General features: G+C 33.8%; 1 protein-coding gene across 8 annotated transcripts in view; it reads right to left on the bottom strand.

The window, feature by feature from the left end:
* Nucleotides 1–26,563, bottom strand: part of LOC128233755 (uncharacterized) — a 99,832-nt gene that overhangs the window by 25,502 nt on the left and 47,767 nt on the right. For 6 of the 8 annotated variants that reach the window (XM_052947592.1, XM_052947593.1, XM_052947594.1 and 3 more), the window contains exons 2-8: nucleotides 26,467–26,512; nucleotides 14,529–14,852; nucleotides 13,674–13,789; nucleotides 11,695–11,935; nucleotides 10,530–10,619; nucleotides 6,951–7,039; nucleotides 493–555 (exon numbers count right to left, since the gene is read on the bottom strand). In XM_052947592.1, coding sequence (XP_052803552.1) covers nucleotides 493–555; nucleotides 6,951–7,039; nucleotides 10,530–10,619; nucleotides 11,695–11,935; nucleotides 13,674–13,789; nucleotides 14,529–14,852; nucleotides 26,467–26,512 — 969 coding nt within the window. The remainder of the gene's footprint in view (nucleotides 1–492; nucleotides 556–6,950; nucleotides 7,040–10,529; nucleotides 10,620–11,694; nucleotides 11,936–13,673; nucleotides 13,790–14,528; nucleotides 14,853–26,466; nucleotides 26,513–26,563) is intronic. The other 2 variants (XM_052947599.1, XM_052947600.1) reach the window with 2 other exon arrangements.

Raw genomic sequence — 26,563 nt, 5'->3', positions numbered from 1 at the left:
TTGAATACTTTAAGTTTTTAAAAATGAAAATAAAGAGAGAGGGTGAGGGAGAGAGTATAATTTTGGCGGGAAGACTAGAAGGAAGTAGTGCGTGCTCCATGTGCTTTCTGTGGAATGCACTTTATAAAGTGATGTACTGGATCCTGTTAATATTACATGATCATCATCCGAAAAAGACAATTTATGGTGTGATATATACATGTGTCGTTATATACATGTGTGGTCTTATTTATTTCATGTACGTTTAAACTGTCTCTCTATGTCACCAGCATGAATCCCAAATGGTTTTCTTTTTTGAGTTATCCTTGGTGGTGGTGGGCAGAGCATGGAATATCCGTATTGGTATTTTGAGCGAACGATACATTTGTTCATGATTTGAATAACTATATGCATAATCCAAAAAATCATATCTTTGAAAAGGTATATTCAGAATATGTTAGTGCACAACACGAAAAAAGTATAAACGGTAGGTAAGTAGTGAAAAACACGTACGGGGTTGGTCTTGTTCTTACGGCAGTGATCAGGGAAGTACGCTCCTACGTATGTTATGCAACTCTGTAAAGAGATTAATTTATTGCTAACTGAGTCATATTGATGGAATGATACGAGATACAAAACAGAACTGTTCAGATATTTAAAGAAAAATGAAATAAAGACTATAAATGTTTTATTAATGCCTTCATTATATCTTAACCGACCACAAATTATTTGTAACATTTAACGAAAACAAACCCTGGAATCCAGTTTATTGGTATCTTAACGTTACGAGCTAGTTTCGAAAAGTTTAGAACTAACGTCAATAGATATGAAAAAGGTCCCTTTTCATTGTTAACCATGCTTATACCGATTCAAATGCACATTCAATTTTAATTTCGATATTTTGACATCTTGACAATATATTAATAGCATCCCGTGATAAATGTCAGTCAACCAACAACAATGACAATTACGGTCTTCAAAGACGTTTGTTGTGCTAATATTAACATTTGCTGAAGGTCTTTAGATTTAAGTATCTCATTTTAAGCAGTCCTGATGATTTGCCACAGTTTATTTTGGCATACTGATCACAAAAAGTTTCTTATACAAAATAAACATGACGAGTACTTTTCAGCGTTTTTACACTAATTTAAAACAACATTGATGCTATTCTCTGCCCACTAACCTGCCTTCTTGGTTAGTAAGTCAAAGGACCAGTTTGAAGTTTCGTTGGGATTTTCACAAACATTTCTATTTTATAAAGTATCGGTCGGATCTCTGGAATTTTCAAATATTATATAAGACTCTATCATATTTGTATGCACATTTGTTTCTAATAATTTAATCCTAAGTGGCACTGAGGCTTTTAAAAAACTTCGTTTGTCATCAATCCGTTCATGCAATCATTATTCATTGTTTTTGGTATATTTCCTTTGTCCGTATAATGCTGGTTTGTTGCAGTTTTAATTTACATATTTAATACAAACTTTGTTTAATGACTTCACACATGAGCATAAGACATCACATTTCGGATATATATATATATCAAAAACTGCGGGGCCGTTCTAAAATGGGTTGTTCATCACATATGAAAAGTATGTGTAAAACGCAATTAGGTGAAATGAATGATACTGTATACATCAGAAATAATTTTATATACACAGATATTGGTCTATTTTACATTATTTCTTTAACCCTGGCTAAAAGGAAAATAAGAGACAATAAAATATGGTAATTTAGTAATTGACGACATGGGGATAACACAACTGTACAATATATATTTCACCGTGACACAGCATTATAAAAGAAAATATCAAATAATCAAATGCATTTAGATGACATTACTTGTATTGTGCGATATAAAGCGAGATTTATCTTCATTGTCCAAATGCCTTGTACATTTTATCTACCATTTTAAGTTATAATAAAAACCCAAACTTGTATAAAGAAAACTATTATGTTAATCAAGGTTTATAATTTGTATTGATGATCATATAGTAGTAGTAGTAGTAGAGTAGTAGTAGTAGCAGTAGTGGTAGTGGTAGTGGTAGTGGTAGTAGTAGTAGTAGTAGTTGTAGTGGAAGTAGTAGTAGGAGTGGAAGTAGTGAACATAGTAGTATAAGTGGTATTAGTAGTATTAGTAGTAGTATTAGTAGTAGTATTAGTAGTAGTATTAGTAGTAGTAGTAGTAGTAGTAGTAGTAGTAGTAGTAGTAGTAGTAGTAGTAGTAGTAGTAGTAGGTAGTAGTAGTAGTAGTAATAGTAGTAGTAGTAGTAGTAGTAGTAGTAGTAGTAGTAGTAGTAGTAGTAGTAGTAGTAGTAGTAGTAGTAGTAGTAGTAGTAGTAGTAGTAGTAGTAGTAGTAGTAGTAGTAGTAGTAGTAGTAGTAGTAGTAGTAGTAGGTAGTAGTAGTAGTAGGTAGTAGTAGTAGTAGTAGTAGTTCTCGCCTTCGCCATCAACCTTTGGTAAGTACAGCGACCTTAATAACAAGCTTGGAACAGTCAGCTAATGTCAATGGACTTTGGCTTCCACATGTGCAGGTACACAACAATTGGTCGCCAAGGCTCCGAATCAGCAATCGTCGTAGTGGTAGTTGTAGTGGTAGTATTAGTGTTAGAAGTAGTAGTCGTCGTCGTCGTAGTATTAGTAGTAGTAGTAGTGGTAGTGGTAGTGGTAGTGGTGGTGGTGGTGGTAGTGGTGATAGTATTAGTAGTAGTAGTAGTAGTAGTACCACCACCACCATCACCACGACCACTGCCACATCTACTTCTATATATAATAAATTAGTATGATTTTTTAACAGGGATGTAACTCGTATGAGCTTTTTTAGAAATATCATTGGGGTTATGCCATGAAGACGTTTGTTTTGTGATGTCATACCACATGTTTTCAGCTTGAAACAAAATAACAGCATTCTTTGGACAACAGAAAATCGCTACTCATCGAATGATTATGCCCAATTCCCGGCTCAAAAATAGGACCAATGCAAGGGGCAGAAGTGTAAGGCCCTGTAACCGGCGACAAGATGTGGTTACAATGTCATCGGCAGTGGATCGTATACGGAATTCGCGGGGACGTAACATTCAGCAAAAGTCTGCGAATCAGGGCCCGGGTTCTCGCCTTCGCCATCAACCTTTGGTAAGTACAGCGTAATTAACAACAAGCTTGGAACAGCCTGCTAATGTCAATGGTTTTTCGCTTCCACATGTGCAGGTACACAACAATTGGTCGCCAAGGCTCCGAATCAGCAAGCGTCATGTATCAGTGTTTCAACGCCAATGTAGTGGACTAGGGCTTCCACGAGTTCTGCCGGAAGCGGGAAAACCTACGTTCGCCAAGATGCCAGAAATGTCGGACAACCATCCCATCCCGGGCAACCAGAAAATGGTTCCACCAAGCGTTTGGACTTTCGCGCCGCTAACAGGGTGAACCTTACCAGGGACGATTTTTCCAACGACTCATGCAGTTCCGGTCGCCCTGCCATCGGACCTTCCTGTGAGTGGTTGTTCTCCCTTGCAGACGGCGGTTTCGAGTGTGGCCAACCCTGTTTCTATGATAACCCAAGGCATGGCACTATTCCAACGAGTTCATTAGGTGAAAGATCCTTTGTTAAATTGATACATTTGTTTCGGATCAAATTAAGGCAAAAAGATTGGGAAAAGCAAACATGAAGATTAAACTTTTCTTTAAAAACATAATGTTCAAAATGGCTTTGACAATAATGAACAATTGACGTTAACTAATCACCAGTTAATGTAAAAACCACAGTCTAAAGTCAAGAAAATCGAAAATATCGATGCATAGTCTGACGCATTCATAAATTATGCTTTGATTGACATTCAAATGTAACCAATATTTACGTTCATTTATGGATAACTTGTTGTCTGTTTGAAACCGCCATCGCACCTTGAAGCCAAAAAATGTAAGTCCATTTTATGACTTTACCTACAAGGGGGTGGTGTTAAAACTTTTTTGTAAGTACGCTTATACGTGCATGGTTTGCAAAGCGATTTACCCAGTTGTTAGTTGTACAAGGTCTTGTCCTCAGAGCGTTGCCCAAGAGTCAGGGAACGTAATTCTCATTAAATTTCGCCCCCAGTTTTTTTAAGCGGGTCACATTTCCCTGCAACCGCTACGCTACGTGACCGTCCCTGTTTTTTACAAAAAGGTAAACCGCCGAATAATCATTAAATAATGATTAATCTCGGTGAACTGTATTTTATTGGTAGGTGCATGCCAATGTGCTGTGATATTAATCTTACTTTCGAAACGTTCTCCACATTTCTTGAATGGGCTATGAAAATGAGGACAGGATATAAAAAATTGGATCTTTATTTAGATGATTTTATTTTTATGTCAATATTTAAGGATCAATGCAAATTACTTCTGGGTGAGTTCTCTTGTTTGTGTCAGAAATTAACTATCCCTGTCGCTAACGAAAAAGCGTTGATCTGGTAGCATGTATCACTTATCATATCTTGCTTATGAGCTTGATTTTGCAGCAGGTTGAATTAAAAGTCAAAAGTATCTTTGCGCCAGTTGCAGTCCTTGACTTTTGTACAAAGGCGATGACATCAGCATGTGCATTTGCATCATTTGTTCGCCGCATGTATTCTGCAATGTCTCAAGCGACGCGTACACACCATTAAGTTAGGGTTACAAAAGGCATTCAAAAATACATTAAGATATGGAGGTTTTTCTCACTCAATTAAGCGTGGTTTCTATTATGCTAGAAAATAAATATTTGACTAACAGCGAACTCCAGCTTTTCACTGACAGTTCTGGTAACTCCCAATTCGGCTGCGGTTGGTACTTTAAGGGAGCTTGGACTTTTCTGCAGTTGCCAGAGATCTGGGTGAATCGCGAGATTCGGTCAGACATAACGCATTTGGAAATGGTACCAATTGCATTAGCAGGCTAATTGTAGAAAGACAGGTTTTTCTCATTGAAAACATGACGGATGCAGTGGGAAACCTTTCGTCAGTTGAGCCTGGATGCGGATACCCAGCCGACACCAATTCCGCAGGCATTTTTTGACATATTTAAAGATGAAGTAAATTACCTGTTAAATCAGCCTGTCTCCGAAAACACCAAGCAAGTTTCAAGTCAGGCCTTTAATGCATTTAAAAACTTTAAACGAATACAGTTTACCTGACTGCTGGCCTCCTTCATTGTTGTGTTTAGTTCAATTTGTCACACATTTGACTAAATTAAGAACATGTGCATTTTCACAATAATGCCTATTTGTCTGGGATTATATTTTTCCAAACCTCAACAATTGACAAGATTTCACTCGAGCATTCATAATCCAGAATATATTATGTAGTTTACGGCGAATCACTTTCCAAATGCAAGTGCACACTCCTCATTTAGTGTTCAAAAACAGACTAGAATGACAACTCTGTTTCATTGATATTTAGTTATTTATACATTCAGATAGTACTATATGCCCTGTACTTGTTTTAAAATTGTATTTATCGGTCCGTCCTAACATTGATGGTCCGTTGTTTTGTCATTTTAATAGAGAGCCGTTGAAGAACAATGTTATGAAATGCCTTAAATTTTGTGGATTAGAGCTAACATTATAAGCCATTCTTTTAGAATCGGTGCAACAACATAAGCAAATATGCTGAACATACCCGATGAGGACAAAAAACTGATGGGCCGATAGGCGATTGCTAAATAGAGAAAGCATCAACAGGCGACACCTAGGCCTGTCATGGTGTAAGGTCTTTTCGGCCGGTGTGCCCGGTCTTGGATACAGCCAGGTACTGAACATTGCAAATTCTTTGTGGCAGTGTACTCCTACTCCAAACTACCTGATTATCATTTCGGGGGGAATGATTTGGGCACCGAGAACTGTGGGCTACATCGTAAAAGTATGTAATTATCGCATTGATGCAATTCTTTTCCTATATTAAAAACGTTTATTCAAGCATTCTTCCAAGGTTGAACTGGCGGTATTCATTCAACGACAAAAATGGAAAAATCCAGAGATCGTGTAAATAGGGCACTGATTCATTACGAAATAAAGCATGGGCATAAGGCCATCAACGACAAATTGACTGGTCTGTTTTTACCCGATGGGTTTCAACCCTTCTATCGGCTCTAGAACCATTTCAAAAACGCCCGATACCAATGTACCCGACAGAATAAAATTGCTTTTGGTCCTGGCAGTTGTGAAAAGTCGGTCAACAATGGCGGCATGCTAATTAACACTAGTAAAAATGTTTGTCAGAAATGTTTATTGTCGGCATGAGCGCAATCGGCGTTCATTTGCGGAAAAGTTGTCTTAAGTAATAATCATTATACCCAATTTGATTAATCGTCTATGCACTAAAGACCTTATCCATACTGTTTTGAAACACCAACATATATAAGTATATTTCTTTGTCGTTTGTACAGTTATTAATACGTACGGCCTTGTGCTTGTTGGATTACATGTCAATATTGGTTATTCGATTTATTCGATTTATTCATTATATCATTATTGTTTGAATATAGAATTAGTGAGTGTATGTAGAAACAATGATTGCAATATTGATTGACATATGATTTATTTATAATGATTGATAGAAGTTGATGCTTGATCATTATTGAACATTGAAAACTGTTGTCGATTGCCAGGCTATATTCTTCCAAATATTAAACTGTTGTACTGATACAAGTATTGTTGAATTTATTTCCGAGATAATAATAATAATAATAATAATAGCATGAAAGGAGAAGTATGGCATTTTTGGTCCCTCTGAAGGAGGACAGATTCTTACCGACACTTTATGACTGCGACGTTGAACTTAATCATGCATCTAGTTATTACTTCGGAGAAGACATTGTTTTATTATCAAAGCGTTTTTAATAAAGTGCTCATCACACAATACACTGATACTTAGTAGGAGGCATTTATAGTATTTTGGACAGTGGAAATTATATTTTAGGACTGAATATAAACATATGAACAAATAAAAACATTTACCATACGGTATGACGCAATTCTATCCTTGTCCTTGCCCTTGTTTACACACCAGCCCTTGCATACACAACAGCAGATGCAGCATGACGCCACTTAAAGTAAATTAATATGTAAAATATCTAACAAAAATATAATCGTACCGATTTAAATCTCTCACCCATATTTCACAAGTTATTTTGCAAATGAGTTGTTTCTGCTCATACACGTTTTAACCAAAATAGGATATTTAGACTTAGATCTAGAAGAAATTAATTGAACAGCTACACAGCAGTTCACTAGAGCTTTAAACTAGTGTATGAGTTTCTAACACTCGTCTCAACACTTAATATAAAACAGAATAATTAAGCATGTAATTCAACCGTACCAACAAGTTGTTCGCACGAATTATTAAATACAAAATATGTTAAACCACCTCATTCACATCGTGTCGCTTTCATAACTATTTACATATAAACATAGCCACGAAGTTCACTTAAAATGAAGCAATTTTACAACGTTGGCCTATGAAAAAAGCAATTGCAATTGACGAGTTTTAGTGTATTTTAGGATTTGAAAAGAAGTTATATGACAAAAGAAGAGAAATGCATAAGAATTAATCAAATGGTTATATTGACCATAAATATCTTTTTTAAAAACCTTAAGAAATGAAAAAGTGATTTTAAACATCTGATATAAAAGCAGGAGGTATATTTTTAACGCTTATAATCAGTCAACTACTTGACATGTGTTTTCTGTCTTGTTTTATTTCCTTTGAGTACTTATGTGGAAAACTACAGAAACAAGCTCAGTAGCAAGAAGTTTAAACATAAACCCTGTTTAATGGCACTGGGTTAACACCAGTGCTGTTTTGTACAACTCGCAAGATGTAGCAATACATAGTTTATACCCATAAAATGAGTTTGCTTTTATGATTGTTGATAAACAGCCCATTGATGAAAACAGTATATAAACAACAAGTATTAACGTCAAACTCACGATTGTTTTGTTTCTATTTATTTATTTCCATCCCAATATATTGTTATTTCTACCAAACCTGACGACAGATGTATATGCATCACTATTCGATAGTATATAAATTGAGAGCTTTATTCGAAGAAGACAAAAGAAGAAGACATGAAATAGACAGATAGCTTCGACCGTATCATTTCATAGAACTATATTTGATATCGTTACAAGAAACAATTACGTAAAGAACCTAGTTATACGAATGTGCAATACATGGAAAAATAAGATTTTAAGTATTAATTCATTAAATTGTTAAAATTGGAACAAACCAAAGTAAACGATGCTCATTTTCAATGAAAATTTATGTTAAAATATGTCAAAATATATCTGTTCTGGGTATATTATGATGTCTACCCGTTTCAATCTATAAATCGTAAGAGAAATCCCGAAAGATTGTTATTGCTGTTCTAAATGTATATGCTTGTATTTCATTAAGGTATTGGTTTGCTTACTGTTTCTAATCTGTTGGATTAAATGATATCTGTATTTTAAGGTTGTTTAAATATATAAATAATTCTTTGCTTTATTTAATAATTTGATGGGGATTATTTATAAATCTTGAGCGTACCATATATTAGTCATTCCAATTTAATACAATATAGTTTTGACATGGGAAGCCCAATTTATTCCGTAGTTGGTGTTATGATAATCGATATAGTATCGATATCATTCCTCAACATTGTAAAAAATATGCTAGGAAAGAGAGTTATGATCAGATTTATATATTCTTACTGACCATTTGATATTCTTTATTTTATGTTTTACTATTTTTGGATGTCTGCTCTACACTCCATTTAATGCAAATATATCATTACTTTTCAGACATTAAAAAAATCCTCAATTTACAATGTGTTAATCCAAGGTCTGAAAATTTAAAACATCTTGCTGTGGTCTCCCTGTATCACACAGATGTTTGACGTGAAAGTGAATACAGGTTGGTTTCATATCGTGCTTATATTTTCAGTTATAAGTTTTAAGAGTAGGTGTGATCGAAATATATTTCAAAATTGATGAAGCAATTCGATGTTTGAAGCGATAATTAAATGAATAATATATAAATATGTTTGTCTGTATGTATTTATGTATGTATATATGTATGTATGTATGTATGCATGCATTTCTTTAGACCTTGCGGTCAAGGATAACCCGTGAGAGTGAAAACACTTATATCCAACGGGGTCCTTTGTTTTTTGCTGATGGGACAGCACGCTGATGAGATAATGGTGAGATACAAGAAAGTCCGGGTGCTATACGGTGCTTGGTGTAAAGCACTGATACACGGGGTACAACTTCCCTCGGTTTAACCAGTACTGAGTACACCACTTTTCATAGCACTTCCCTTTAAATGCCGAGCGCAATGCAAGGGATCTACTTGTACCAAATGTTAATGTCTTTGGTATGACGCGGCTAGGGATCGAACCCACGACCTCCCGCTCCGTCGGTTGATACATAACCACTAGGCCACTGAGACGGTTAAAACTTGCAGTTCTAGGTCAGTTATGAGCTTGTCACTACTTCTGCCCCAGTTTCTTAGTGAACTTTATAATTATATTCTTGAAAAGGTGTTAATTAGTGTACTTCCTCGTCTCTTCTACGTTTCCGCTTTTTAAGACAGAACGAAAATTCTCAAAAGTATATTGGATACCCCCATACCCTCCGTTATAAAAAGAGGATCGTATTGTTTCGAAAGAATCGATGCTATGTAAATCTTTTTTTATTTATAAATTTATGCGATCATATTATCAAGACCGCCACTTTGTAATTACTATGAGAGAAGCCTAGCTCTTTTAAGTCTGTTTATGTCTATTTTCTTTACCGAAGTATTTATCTTAATTAGTTCTTATGAAATTAAGATTACATAGTTATAAGTAGTACTGTAAAAGGTTTTGAAAATTTCATAAAAAATTTAACCTCTAAATTTTCCCCAGTTCGGGAACATTTTTTTCATACTGATTCTTTTATTCTTTCCAGAACTCGTTTGGCTTTGAGTGACTAAGAGTTGTTAAAACTTATGTTTCCTTATTGTCATATTTGTTTTATCTATGAGTTTAATCTAATGGTAAAAATTATTCGCTAGGATATAATCATAAAGAAGATAAGCGAAAGTTTTATTTCGTCCACATGTATTTTTAGCCTTCTTGGAAATGAAGTTTATTATGGAAAAATTATCAGACTTAGGTTGAAAATCCATACATAAGCCGACAAGAGAGGTGGTTGCGAGACCAGGGAATATATGAGCAAATAAGCTTTTGAAATTACCCTTACAGTAATGCGTCGTTATCATTCGCTTAATGCGTCAAATACAAGAAAGAAGTTTGCGTACTGCTATCAAATAGGTACTCGTAAATTCATTTTTTTTTTCTGTTGATATTTTTTTTTAAATACTGGTGTAACATTACATCGTTGAACATATGTATGTATAAAGAAGAACGAAACTTTAAATGTTGAACTTGAATTCCTATCGTCTTGACGAAGACTTAAAACATACATCGTAGTACGGCTGATTGTTATCAGAACGATTGAGCTCCTCATGTTTTGATAACACATTTCATAAATAGCTTGAGTTTAAAAACACACCTGAACAGATGGCAGCACCTACTGCTATCCCCACTTTACACCAAATATTGCACCCTGATTTCGGCGAGCTTGCAGTTCTAGGTCTGTTATCTGAAAATATAATGATAATATGTTTAAATTGAAAATACCTCCTTAACAGCTTTAAATGGAAAATTTAACTACTTTAACAACAACAACAACTACTACTACTACTACTTCTACTACTACTACTACTACTACTACTACTACTACTACTACTACTACTACTACTACTACTACTACTACTACTACTACTACTACTACTACTACTTCTACTTCTACTTCTTCTACAACTACTTCTACTACTACTACTACTACTACTACTACTTCTACAAGATGATGATAATGATGATGATGATGGTGGTGGTGGTGGTGGTGGTGGTGACGATGATGATGATGCCGCTGTTGCTGCTGATGCTGATGATGATGATGATGATGATGATGATGATGATGATGATGATGAGTGTTGGAATAGTTTCAATGAATAAATGTATAACAAACTGATGTGACTCCAATAATTGCACTTATACACATCATTTTAAAATTGTTTTGATTAAAGTATATCTTTACACAGTTTCTGCATTTCATAGCATAAAATCTTTTTTGTTGGTGGCCATTCTTCATGTAAAATAGGTTAATAAATTTCTTTTAACGTTCCTACTTTGACTAGAATACATATATATTTGCATATGCTGTAACAAGCAATGAAACAAGTTTATAATCAAAATTCTAACCGCATCCAAGATGTACTCCATCATTGCCTTAATCATTTGGTCAGCCCATTATCAGAATATACCAATGTATCATTCCTCATTTAAGAAATGGATTCACAAATTTAAGTTTTGATTAACCAGTGACGTTGAACGTATGCAAAATTAATTTTACATTGTCTTCTCGATTAAAAGATAAGCATGGATAAAGTTATTCGATTAGACATGCTTCGTGCTTAAATGAAAAGGTGTTTTCTTGTTACAAAAGAGTGTCGTTTTTTGGCTGATATGTAAACATTTAAGCTTATCTTATTAGCCATTTTCCTATGAATGGTAAACGTAATAGGCATGAAATGTTAAACTGATGTACAATGTAACCAAAACATATTCACCATTCATGTTCATATAGAAAGGGGATCGATTTGCAATAACACTACCTTTAACACGAAATGTATTTGAAGACTGCCAAAGTAGTGGATTGTTCATATAATCTGGATGAAAGACTTTTGTCTCTATGAATGCATCAATATAACTCTCATTCTTTTCAGTGATATTAAGTCCAAAAGTAAAACGGTAAGCAGATGTTGTATCACAAGCAGGGGAACAAGTTGATTGGCTGCTAAAATTTGTTATTAGATTATCCATTGCAGACTCATCGAGCAGCGTTGCGGTTGTATTCTGAAAAACACGTTCATTTTGATTAACTGTTTAGACCGTAGAGACCTTAACAAACATTATAAAAGTTGCCCTGATATATTATTGGGAAAACAAACACTATATGTAATACTATGATAAAGCTCATTTTAATTTTCTATATACTATACTGTTTCCAAATTGTTTGTTAATTTGAAAACTTATTAGAGATATATAAATCATAGATATGTTTTTTTAAAACAGTAAAACTCGCCCTATTAACGACTATTTAACGCCTTTAAAACACTTAACGTGCACAAACCTAACTCTTATCACAACAATCCTGAATGAAAAAAAAAACAGGTAAAAGGTAAATCTTTGCATTAACTTGAGGAAACGTAATAATAAAACAAATAATAATAAACTAATAGGTAAATCCCAAGTACTTCAATGAAAAGAGATCCCAACTCGATCTGCAGACGGCAATTCAAAGTACCTCAGGCAAAAACTATTCAAAGATACGATGGAAGTCTTGTATGAGACTATTAGCATCACACAGAGTTTGCCTTAGAAAAAAGGTTTAATACTGTGTGATCATATAGTTTCATAATAAAAACATCATTGTACTAAAACCCTTAGTTTTCACAACCACATTTTCAGCTGATTATTGCCTACCGTAGATCTGCCGTACCCATTCTGAACCCAATATGTGTGAAATGGATTGAATTTCAATAAATTGCGTTAAATAGAATTTGTTTTACTTATTTATGAAACGATATTGGAAACGGATATGGTCAGATAGCGAATTATCGCTTAACATTATAAAGTAAATTGCAAATTTTCAATCTTGTTAATATTTGTTTTGCGCCAGCAGGTTCCAAAAAACTTTAATCAACTTGTTTAAAAGTAATAAATTATGATATGTTTAATGTATCGTTGCCATAAATGTTTTTTTATAAGCTTAAAAGTGTTTTGAAGCAATTGATATTTTTCCGCGTAATTGTGACGTAATTTAATAAACTGTTTCCGGTTACGGTCTGGTTATATTTTACAGAATGGATGAGAAAAGAATTACTGTAAGGCTTTCTTAAACGGAATGAAGTATAGTTTTACAATAATTGAACGTTTGAAATCATTCGGTCTCCTTACATTTCAACCAGCCCAACTTCATTTATACCCCGATAATGACATCAGTCCCGCATTTCATTTCTGAAATGGCTCTATTATGTGCGTTGCCTTATGACCGCATGAGTTTCTTTTTAGGTGTTTGTTTGGCCTTGAACATTGTGCCATAAAAATCAGGGCCATGGTTTAAATTCAGGCTAGTTGGAATATCCTCCGTATAGCTGACCTCTTTCAAACAGCATTTCATAAATATACAACTTAAAAACTGCAAGACATAATGATAAATTAGTATTTTAAACTCTAACGATTTTATCAATTTTGTTCCATTATGCTAATAAAACATTTATAATATAAGTTTCATTTAAACGGGGAAAATGTCATTAGTAATGTCCAACGCCAAAGTAGCAAGGTCGACTTGTGTTATTATATAAAATGTCGTATGCATCAATTAACTTGACATGTTGGTGTGTACGGGCATGAATGAAGTATTTGGTCTTCTGCCTTTAATACGCAAGGACAAATGTTAAAATAAGCAAAGACAAAAACACTTAAATTGTTCATGTATAGATGATGGACGACAGATGGTCAGAAATACTTACCTTTGATGAACCGATGCAACGACTCAACATGTTGCTAAAAACATAGACAGTATACTTACATCGTTAATGTACCAATATATCTGCATTTCTGATAGAGAGACATGAAACGTGCATTCCGTAGTAAGAAAAATAGCGTTTTCCTCCTCCCTAACGCTATATAAAGTATTATTAAAGCCTGGAGAAAAAAATGAAAGAAAATGCATTGATACAATACGATTTGCAATTGCATGTACATATAATCACCATATCAACATAGGTTAGCACAAGCATTAACTAAGAACTGCACATCTACGATAATAACAGTAATGGTAAACAGGTAACTTTTACATATGTATAATAACTTGATAAATTCATTCAGAGACTAAATTACAGAAACCAGCAACAAGTGTCATTAACGAAAGGTGTGGATACATCGGTTGTTTGTGTTCTTTCTTTTCCATCTAAAATAATTCATTACACAGATTAATTTCACATGGACAAAAAAAAATCATAAATAGATGTTAGTTCATATATTAAAATATCAGCTCAAAGTAAAACCAAAGTGGTTTCGTTGACGCGGTACCAACGCGGTACCCGACTATTTTGCATTAGTATTTTGTTCTGTTTACGTCTGTGTTTTTTTTTAAGACACCTTGTTTTGTTTATCTTATAATGTATGATCTTACATTGGAAAATCCAGATACTTGTTTCTCATAATTCATGACAAATCGGTTACCGATACATTTTACTTCTCAAATCGGTATCTGAATATTTATGTTATGCGTTTGTGTTTTGAAAGTTTACATGTTTATATGATCGGTTTGCTTTAAAAGGGTCTTCAAGTTAAGGCTTCGGGGTTTGTAAGTGGGTACCATGCGTATGTAACAGTCCTCTAATAATTACGAAATGTTTTGATATTACAAACTAATGCTTACCTTTAATTGAAACATTCACTGAAACCATTTCATTGTTAATTAAGTCCTTGAATGTATAAGCGCCACAAAGATCAGTGTTGATAGTGTCATTCGATCTCAATGTATAGTTGCTGCTACTAGTAGATTCAATTTGCAAAGCTGTAAAGCTTTTATCTCGAATATTGCATCCAAACCCTTGAATACAATTTGCAACTACAGTTGATTGATGCAGAATGTCGACGTCAGAGAGAATGTCATTAGTACACGTGATTTCGAGTGGTTCATCGAACTCAATGAGGATATCGCCTTCACCAACTATAGCTAATTTCGCAGTACACGAACAGACTGAAATAAAATATAAAAATTAATTGCAACCCATTATCAACATTCTTTGTTTTTCCTTTATTGGAACAATTTCCGATTGCCCGTTCATTGGTTAAATATATATATATATATATATATATATATATATATATATATATATATATATATATATATATATATATATATATATATATATATATATATATATATATATATATATATATATATATATATATATATATATATATATAGGTTATGAATATCAAATCGGAGGACATTTAATACATTTACCATTGAAACATTCAATAAGTATCAAAATCTTTTGTGTCATTTAATAAAATGTACTGTCGTTTATATTATTTAACAAAAAATAGCTATTTAAATCGATTGATAACGGAAATTTTAATGGTAGCAAAATAAGGCAAAAAAATACCAACAACAATTACTCACTTTTAAAGGAAAACTATATTACCATAGAAGTCTTTAATGAGTATGATTGCTACTGAAATTATAGGAGTTCTCACGATGTCAACTTACAAAAGCGAAATAGTAGAGACAATCGAATAACCATTAAAGACAAACAACAACAGAAGAAACAAACAAACAAAATAACAACACATTTTATACTACAAACGTTTAAGCTTTTCGAAAAAAAATTGTTATCATGATTTTCATTATTTTTGTGCGTCTCTAATCTCGCCTTAAGAATGTATATTATGTTTATATTTTTACTATGTCTTTTGCTTATCATATGATATATTACTTATATATTGCAAATCCAATGTAGGCTAGCAGTATATTGATATCATTATATTCTTTATTGTATACTTTGCATCATAGAACAATATATCTAAGTGATTTAAGTGAATGGTCAAAATTACAAATTTTGAATATACCAGTAATTGCAGTGAATAAAAAGCGGTCGAAATCTTCCATTTCATTACACACGGAACACATTGGATTATATCTTATTTTCCAGGTGTATAGGTTTAAATTAGTAGCTGTTTTTCTATGAATCAATTTAAACTTAAGCTCCGTCAAAATTGACTTTCAAAATAAAAAAGTGGGCAGAATGATGTGTCAGGCATGTTTTCCTCATTTTTGCTAAAATAAATTATATCGGCATTTTCGGTAAGTGCAAAAAGACGCTATCTAACACCGTACCCCTTTTACCTTTTGATACGTTTGGCGTCACACAACAGCCGTTTGTTATTATAAATTTATAACAATTGCTGTAAAGATGCCTTACTACAGTTATATAACGTTCAACGACTGGCCTTGAAGTGACAATAACTTCCTTAAATGCCCGGCACTTTCTATATATATTTTCTAACATTTTATAGCCTGATATTCAGCCTTTCGTGTTATGTAATAAAATATATGTGTTTTCGGGCTAATTAAGCAACCAATTTAAAAACATGCGTTTAGAAACGTTTGTTTTAACGTTGCTGACGTCAACGTTGTTTTGATGTACGTTATTCTAATGCTGGCGTTAAATTGTGATTGTTGGAAAATTGAATGCAAATAGAACGGTACGTCGTCCAATAACCAAGTAAGAAATGTTAAAAAATAGCATTATGCAAATGCAACGGAAATATGATTTTCTATAACAAAATGTGTTTTTGATATATTTGCATTAATGATTAATATATGTATCGGTTGCATAAACGATTGAGATTATGCATAGTCACGTGCATGCGCATTGGTAAAGGTTAGCTTTATTATAATTTGCGATGATCATCTATACATACACATGTAACATAAATTTTAAAGATATGTCATATACCTGAAATGATAACCTTTTAACATTCCTGGATGATAACCAGTACTATAATCAAACGGTCAACGAGTGGAGATCAAACCCGGGACCTTCTGATCAAGAGTCCCATACGTGCAATCTGTGTTTGCAAGTGCGCGTTCTGTCGAAACCGTGCACTTGCTCAATAAAACCGTGAACAGCGTCATATAAAATACAAATGCAGAAAACCAATGCAACGAAGCAGAAGACATGAATATTTGCAATAAAAATGGAAAGTTTACTAAAGAAAACATCAAGAAACGGATGCAGAACCTTGTACAGATTCGTAGGAAAGGCGAGTGTAATTTGGAAGGAAGACGAGTCGTTGAGTTAAAGATATTAATAGACGGATTGAAAACATATCATCAGAAACTAAATACGGTCTTAGGAGTATTCTTTATATAGAATGCATGTCATGTCTGGCTGACAGTGCCGACTGGAAAACGACACAAGGCTAGTGATCACAAAACCGGAACTCGATGCTTTGATGTAAATGCAAAGTAAGCTGCAGGTGAATATTCTTTCTAAAATTACAAAAGTCAAGCTAAGTAATAGTTTGCTGCAATTTTAAGTATGCATCAATATTACTATAATCTCAATGAATGTTACCCCTCAAAAACCCTAATTGACGTCAAATAGCTTGTATACATTTTTTGGAAATGGAAATTCTTTCAGCCATGATCAACGCTGGCGTTGGGGAACTACAAATGAATAATATTCTTGCCTACATGAACCTTCCACTTGTTAATAAGAAGACACTCAAGAACAGGGAGCGAGAAATCGGCGAGAGCATTGAGGCAGTTGCCGCCCAGTCATGTTCACGTGCAGTGGAAGAAGAAATTAGATATTCTGAGTAACTAGACATACAACACAAATGAAATATTATAAAGTTAGGGTATAAAATCAACTGTGCTTAAATCAAGTAATTAAACATTCCAATGACGGATATAATTAAACTAGTAGAATGACTATAGTTATACAAGGAAATACTTGTGACTCTTTGTTGATATATTTCTCCTGTATACATACAATCTGAAACAACGGAGTCTCCACTATGACAAATTAATGTCTACGCTTTATCCTCCGCCGGAAGTATCTTTTTTATTGTACTTAAATGTTATAAATAGTGAAATTGTAGGGAAACAGATGAACAGTAGGTAGAGGCTTCGGCGGATGGCGGCTGGCAGTAACGAGAACTGGTCACAGTAACAACAGCTTGTCCGGTAAATAGGGTTCCAGTTGCTATTCACCTTGTGAGCTTGCTACAAGCGCAGTATGCTCTTCAAAATGAGTTTAGAATGACACCTTGAACTTGCAGATCCACGGGGGGAGGAGGGCGCACCCACCCCCCATCCCCTCCAAGTTTACTTTTTTCTCAATATAGAAGAAAAAAATAGTACGCCGAAAATGCAGCATTATATGTTATTAATTTTCTAGGGGAGTACTCCCCCCACACACCTACGAAAACTTTAACCCAAATAAATTTCGGTTCTGATGGAGAGACACAAGTTGAAAATTTACGCTTCGAATCCTGGATCCGCCCCTGCCATGTAATGCACATGCTATAAATACAATTTCAGTCTAAATGATTCTTAAATACATTTTGATGAATCAAATTATTGAATTCATGCACGTCTTTAATGCATATATTCTAGTTTTATGATGTTTGTTAATGTCAGACGAAAAGTTCCAGCAACGAAGCACAAATGCGGGAAGAACTGGACGGACTCTTCAAAAGCAATGGAGCCATTCCTGTCATTGAAATGCTTTCAGGATTTGAAAAGAAAAGGCCTCGAGGTAAATGCATTAACAATAGACGACGACAGGTCAACGTACGCTAGAGGGAGACGATGCTTTTTCTCGTCCCTTTAAAAACCATGTTGTGAAAAAAATGACCAAAGTAAAATCAAACAACAACAGAATAGGCAATGAAACGAAACCCTTTCATTTGTAAAGATGTGCTTTTCTTACGCTGTATCCGCAAACCAAGGTGATCCGGTTTAAAGAGAAACCTTACCGCCATAGTTCCTCACAGCAACGGGGAACATGGCGGCTGTGACCAGAAGTGGTGCCGTGCTAGGGACGCAAATTACCGTCATTCTAGCTTGCCGGGCGCCAAAAACCTTATGGATCAGGCCTTAAGAGAGGACATTGAAAAGGTGATAGATCCAGATGATCAATTTGCAAAAAAAGGAAATTGTCGAAAACTGACATTAACTTGGTATAAATGTTTACAATGCATTGAAACTAACTTATTGACCACATAGTTCACGATATATTTAAGTTTAGCAGTTATTTCGTATTTTTTCATTAAAAAAGATTACTGGGTGTGTCTACTTAGTAGAATTCATTCCTTATGCGTTATTGGCTTGTCGATGTTATCACGTGTTATTAACGAGTTAGGTGTATAGTTTAATTATGTCACCCGACTATAGTTATCCATCGTAGCTCAGTGGATACGACGCTGGACTGCATTTTTGGCGACACGGGTTCAAACTCGGTCACCGACACTTTTTTTTACATTTTGGTACTTTTTTTACAATTATGATATCCAAGCGTAACACGTTCTATTAAATAATTGTCTTGAGATTTGTTACAGAAAAAAAAACTTCTTTGGTGCCAATTTGGTGTACAGTCCCTTTAAGAAAAATACGTTGCCTTATAGAATTTAAGGTTTTTGCACTAACCTTCATCGAAATGGTATTTTATTTCGCATGAATGATTAAAGGAATCTTAGCACTTTATGCTGACTAATTTTCAGTACATTTAGAAAATATTTCATTTTTGACGTCGAAATTTTGTTGAGCAACGTATCCCACCACCTTAAATTGTTTGATTCTATTATCAAATACATTTGTTAGTGCTATTCATAAACTTGTTCGGATATACAATTATAGTACAGTCTGTTCTAACGTTTGATCTTATTGACTGATGCGTGTTAAATGTTTGTTTCCAAACTGAATAGCTTTTTCTAATCAGTGGATTTTAAATATTCAAATAGATTTTGACTTTAATTTACTTAATATAAATGCTTTATTGATATTTCCATTGATGAATATATCGTCAACATATATAAAATTAAATTCTATCCAGTTATTAAATACAAGGGATTTCACCTTCTCTTTAATATAGCGATCACCCCATACGATTGGCTTTCTCATTTCTGTAAAGGATATTGGCAGATTAAAACGAGAAGAAGGATTTTTAGTTCAATAAAATCGTCCAAAACACGTTAAGTTTTGCCGTATTAATTTAGATATAATTGCGGTATTCTTTTCCTTTGCTATTTCTGGAATGTTTTGTGTTTTAACCAATTTAATTTGGAAAGTTTTGTAGAATGTAAAGATCAACCATTTCTAGTCCTATATCTAATTTCGATAAGTGTTTTTTTCTCACTTTTTTTTGGACCAGAGAAATAAAAAAAAAATGTGTTTAATGTATAGTACCTTCTTTTGTATATTGCTGACCTCCAATTATTTTCATGCAAGAAACAAATTTGTTTTGCGGAAAAATGCCTACAAAACAAAAATGGCTAAACTATGAAACACTGGCTGATGTAATTGTCTGCACCCACATAACAGGACAACAGAGAGTTCGAGGTATGTGGAGAATAAACGTCGAAAGTATCGACGACAAAGTTTCATAAATTTGCTTAATACCAACCCCAATCGCTTAGACGGTGAGCAGACAGTTAGAATAAGAGTAAAAGATATATCACTTTCCGTTGACGATAGTATTATTATAAGATCTCTGGTGCAGAGAATAAAGCTGATAGCATTATCATTCGAGAGAAACTTCGTGTCAAGTGTAAACTTACGAATTGTGAGAATGGTGATAGGCTGTGCATTGTCTCAACAACCCTACCGAAGTTTATGGCTTTTGGACATTTTACGGGCCGTGTATTTCACCCCAGGCAAAAGACTGAGAACGAAGAACTTAAATATAGAAAATATCTTGAATCTTGGCACAAAATGATTGACTTTGAAAACGAATATCGATGGCTTGATTGTCAACAAATTGGTCACAAAAATGCGAATGCGAACTAGAATGTAAACCTTCGAGCACCCCTCAACCAGACAAAGAACCAGCAAACGAAACACAGTTAACCGTAAAGACCACTGGGAAGGAGGAAAAAGCAGAAAATGCGATTACAGGTCAAAAGCCGATCGACGCTTTTGTAGTTATCGGAGTGGATAGTCAAGAGATACCAAACAAAGGGAAAACGCCCATTGCATCGGAACGGTCACCGCCGACTCCTGTAGAAGTGTTGTATGATGAGTCAAAGAAATCTAGACTAAAGGATTGTGAAACTCGTTTATAACTTTCCAAAATACGATCACACTGTACTTAGTTTAATGGACTTAGATTTTTCTTTACGACGTTATATTTGTTAAATTTGCATTGTATTATGATTTATTTGATAGATATAACTTACACAAACATAACAAAGAGATGTTGTTTTTCAAAAGATTGAACAAATATACTCATGTGTAGTATATAATATGATTTATATTATTTAAATGTGTGAAATTATTATTGCACTAGAAAATGTGTGTGTGTGTGTGTGTGTGTGCGTGCGTGCGTGCGTGCGTGCGTGCGTGCGTGCGTGCGTGCGTGCGTGCGTGCGTGCGTGCGTGTGTGCGTATGCGTGTGCAAATTATTGCAAATTAAGTAATATTACATTATTTAAATATTGTAAAAACGTATTTTTCAAACCTTTTCTACTAATGTAATATAAACGAATATCAAAAGTGATGTTGAACGTATTTGATGGTGTCAGAAAATTATCATGTTGAATAAAGAAAAGCTTAGTAATGTCAAATGTAATGGTCAAATGCAATATTAGGTCAATTTGGAAGAACAAAAGGAACTGTAATTTTTTATAATGTAATCAAAAGTTTATGTGTTATGGTATATTTAGTATTTTAATATAGTTGTTATGCTTTCTAAACATGCATACTCTGCTTTTGCTAATTTTCGTCGCGTGCCGATGTAGCGTATATTTATATTCTTTTATTCCTTTATACCTTCTGTCTAACTCATTTCTATATTACATTTGCCATGTGTAGTCTAAAATGTAACATGAAGTATTTTGAAATAGGCCTTTAGGCCGATACAGATTGTCTTACCATTGACAAAAACCACATACGTGATTGAACGATCTTCAGTTCACATCAGTACGGAAATAGCAATATACGTTGAAAAGTTACCTACACTTCAGACAAAACCATTGCATGGTGATACTTTAAAACAAAAAACGCGTAGTCACATAATTAATGACGTCGAGACAAGACGATTGGTCCAAAGTCAGCGCAAGGGTCGTGACATAGGAGCACATGGTTTACCAACTGGTGAGAATGCATCAATCAACGATGAGACGGAAACCCCCCGGAGATGCCTTACTCTCTGATGCGTCAACCGACTAAGGATTCGGCCGAGGCATACCAAATGACTACTCATGTGGAACTTCGAGTATAAACATTGTAACGTAGAACATTGCTGGGCTGAACAAACACTGTGAAAATATTTCATTGAAGAACTTTTTAAGCTCATTTGACATTATCTGCATTTGTGAAACTTGGAGTAAAACTAAGGGAGAATTTGATAATTTCATAGATACACTTTTTCACTTTGATTGTATTAGAACAATGACTGATAATACTATACGAAACAGTATATATACGCATTATAACGAATTTGTTGTATTACATATAAACTTGTCTTTATTGTATGATTGTAAAGATGTAATTATGTACTTTACATATATTTCGCCTGAAGGATCCACATACTATAATCGAATGAGTGGGAAAAATGGTATTTTGCAACTGTTTGACCATTTTGAAGCCATTAAGCTTGATTATCGGGATAATTTATTGTTTTTGACCGGAGATTTTAATACATGTACGAGAAACGTTTTAGATTTTATCACAAACGATAATTTGACTTTATATTTGGTGAAGTAGAACACGAGGGAAGTATTGTTTAATTCCACTAAACAACAAAGATATTATTCGAGGAAACAATTTTGGTAAAACATTAGTGAACTTTGCTGTATTTGTGATGTGCATCTGTTCAATGGAAGATTCCCCGGTCATATAAGGGGCGAATATACTTGCTTTTTAAACGACGGAGTTAGTACCGTTGATTATATGATAGCTTTGTCGGATTTTTTTCCAATATATTTCCAAAAAAGAAGAGAATTGCTAAATGGTATAAGTAGTAGTAGTAGAACGAAAACAGAAACATACTGTTGGCGGAGTTCGTTTAAGAATATTTTTGCTAACAATGTCCGGCATTTAACTTCAATTACACAAACTTGAAATATTACAGTCTTTAAATAAGTAAATATATAAATTAGTCAACAGCAATATACTATAAAGCTTAGGAATGTATGAAATGTAAGCAAATTATAAGTCTGATCAACCTCCGTGGTGGGATAACGATTGTTACACCTTAATACAACACAAAAACTCTGCTTTACGCTCATTCGCCGTTTTAATAATATGTATGACTTAAGAATATACAATGATAAATGCAATGCGTTTAAGAACTGTTATTGTGTGAAACAGTACGACTATCAACGTAGAAACAGATTGAACCTTGTAAACAGTCCTAATCCCAACTCTTTTTGGAAACAACTGAAACTTGGAACGAAGAAACCAAAGACTGTGTGTAGTACCTCTCCAAATGAGTGGTTTGATTATTTCAAAAGCTTACTATATGACGATGACGCTGTGTTAGTTGATCCTAATACTGAAAATAACCATAATTTAATTGGTCATAGTGTTAGCCTTCTTAACGATCCGTTTACCAGAATTTGCTACTTCTAATCTTGTTAATAACAAAGCTGTGGATTAGATGGAATCCCTTTTTTTAGAGGTTTGTGAGTTTTATAAATACACTTGTTCTGATATAGGACCTTTTTTGTTACACTTATTTAATAGCATTCTTTCGACTGGCATTTTCCTGAGTTTTGGGGGCAAAGTATCATATGTCCTGTGTACAACTCTGGACCCAATACTGTACCGGGGAACTAACGGGGGATATCTATAACTAATACACTGTACAAACTTTTTTTAGGTGCCATTAATAAAAGGCTATATAATTGGGTTGAAGACAACCATAAAATTGATGAATGTCAAGCTGGGTTTCGTCGTAATTACTCAACAGTCGATTATCTGTTCTGTTTACAAGATATGGTGCAGAAATATCTATCAAAAGGGGAGGGCGCTTCTACTGTTTATACGTAGACTTTAGTAATGCTTTTGACAAAATAAACCACGTTAAACTGTTCCAATCACTCCAAAATATAGGTATACTTGGTATTTTCTAAGAGCTCTTAAAGCTATGTATTACGATTAAAATTCATGTGTTAAAACACCAGATGGTGCAACAAACTTGTTCCCATGTAATTTCGGTACCAGACAAGGAGATAAGTCAAGTTCGACAATTTTTGTCCTATTGATTAATGAGTTATCAACCCTTTTACGAGAACATTGTGGTTCTGGGATTTTCATTACAAATGACATGCCAGATATTATTTGCTTTATGTTGGCAGATGACGTAGCTAATTGTGAGGAAACGGTTTTTAAATTGCAACAACAATTAAACGTAAAAGATACCGGTATGGAGGTCAATCTTGATAAGACTGAAATAATTGTTTTGAGAAATGTTGGCCCTTTACGAAATAATGAGAAATGGTTCTTTCGTGGCGTAGATATAAAAACAACATCTGTTTATAAATACATGGGGTATATTGTTTAGGCGACAGTTGTCATGGACACCAGCACAAGACAAACTAGCAGCTCAAGCTCTAAAAGCTATTTTTGCTATTAAACGTTACCAGAAACCTTTTGGTTATTTTCAAACAAAAGAACTGTTTAAAATGTTTAACACAATGATTAAACCTATTCTATGTTATGAATCCCAGATTTGGGGCTATACATTTTGGCCTTAGATTGAATATGTTCAAAACGATTTCTGTAGAAAGCATATCGGTGTAAATAAAAGCACTAATACATGTATGATATTATGGTAAATATGGAAGATTGCCTTTATAAATTGTTTTAGATATTTTTGCATTCTAACATTCTAATAATAAATACCCTAAACAATGTTACTTAATGCTGAAGTCGTTGGATGAAGTTGGACGCTTGGCAACTTATATTAAGAATATGCTTTTTATGTATGGTTTCGGTTATATCTGGATATCTCAAGATGATGGCGATATAAATATATTTACCAATGTTTTTAAACGGAGAGTTATTGTTTGTTTCAACCAAAATTTGCACGAATCTATCAACATTTCCAGTCGGTGTTTTCATTTTAAAGAATACAAAACTTTGCCAAATGTGGAACGTTATTCATCTTTAGACACACCTTACAAACACAAATTAGTTTTTAGCAAATTTAGATGTTCAAATCATAAATTGTTGAAACTGGTAGACATAATAATACCCAAAGAGAACAACGCGTTTGTCGGTTTCCTCTAGATTATATTAACATTTTTGTTTAAGACTGTGAATACCATGCTTTCTTTATATGTTGTAAATATAATAATATACGAAGGCAATATTTATTCTAATTCTAGTATTCTAATGGTAATGAATTAGAAGAGTTTTATAGGTTATTAAACACAAATCAATCTGAACATTTACGAAAACTAACTTATTATGTATACCATCTCCTTCTGAACATTAATGGTTAAGGGGAAGTTATCATGAATTTTATTTACACTTTGCTTGTATCGATTAATTACCCTAACACAACTCATGCCTTTCTTGTATGTTATGTATTTTGGGCCAGTGGCCTTAAATTACCCAATAAACTGTTCACTTGACTTAACTTGAATAGACTTTAAACAATCAGGTTCGAAGATATCTTGTTTAAAATTCTATGTGCATCCTGGTATAGGACAAAACAGTCTAACATAAGACTATAATCAAAGAACTGAGAGTCCATACACCGCGCACATATAATAGAAACGAAGGGATATGGTCAAATACAAAATTGAAGATTCATAAATAAAATGTATGCGTAAAATTTTCACTGTTACAGCCTGCAGGTATACATGAGCTTAACATATGCATAGATTAAGGCAGCAGCTCTTTGCAAAAGTCTATTCAAATATCCCATTTATGACGTACAGAATGTCAATATATGGAAAGTTCTGATACCACTTGCCGTGGAAACAGTAGTCAGAAAACGTTTTGTTTATATCGATCTTTTAAGATAAATTTTTAATTATGAACAAAGAGTAATCGGGTGTTTATCATTATATACATGTTTATGCACAATAGACAAACCATTTTGAATGTAAACCAAGGGAAGATAGTCATGAACATCCATGCTGTATGGTAGTGTCAGATTTAACATTTGCCTGTTTGAACAAATATCAATTTCAATACTGACTTATATTCAGCTCCAATCACAATACATATGACAGATGCCTAAAGACCTTTTGATTATACATTTATGGTTCTTCAAATGGGTACAACAACTAAAAACACATATTACCATCAAAATGCGTACAGACGGATGGAATTAATGACGGGTGGATAATTATAGAGTATTCCCAAAACTTTAACAGGGCTCTAAAATATATTAGTTATTTTTTTTTTAAAAAAACAGTTATATGTGTTCGCTAGTTAGAGCAACTCTCCAGTTTTAGCGTGTTATGTTTTTATCTTAGGTTTTAAACTTGGTTGCCTAGTTTGATTTTGAACTAATAAATATTTTGTTGATATACACATAACATTTAAAGGTCAAATAAATAAAAACCGATTTCTTGTCGATAGAAAAGGGTTTCTTTCCAAAATGAAAAAAATGAATACTGACCTGTTGCTAAAATGAAAACAAAGTGGTTCATCTTTGGCTGCATGTTCTGAAAATAAATAAGAATTTTTAGATTTTGAAACTAACAACTGTCAAAGCA

The sequence above is a fragment of the Mya arenaria genome, chromosome 5, assembly GCF_026914265.1.
Source record: "Mya arenaria isolate MELC-2E11 chromosome 5, ASM2691426v1".
NCBI lineage: Eukaryota > Metazoa > Mollusca > Bivalvia > Myida > Myidae > Mya > Mya arenaria.
Note: the sequence above shows the minus strand (reverse complement) of the source record. Positions and strands in the feature narration are given on the sequence as shown.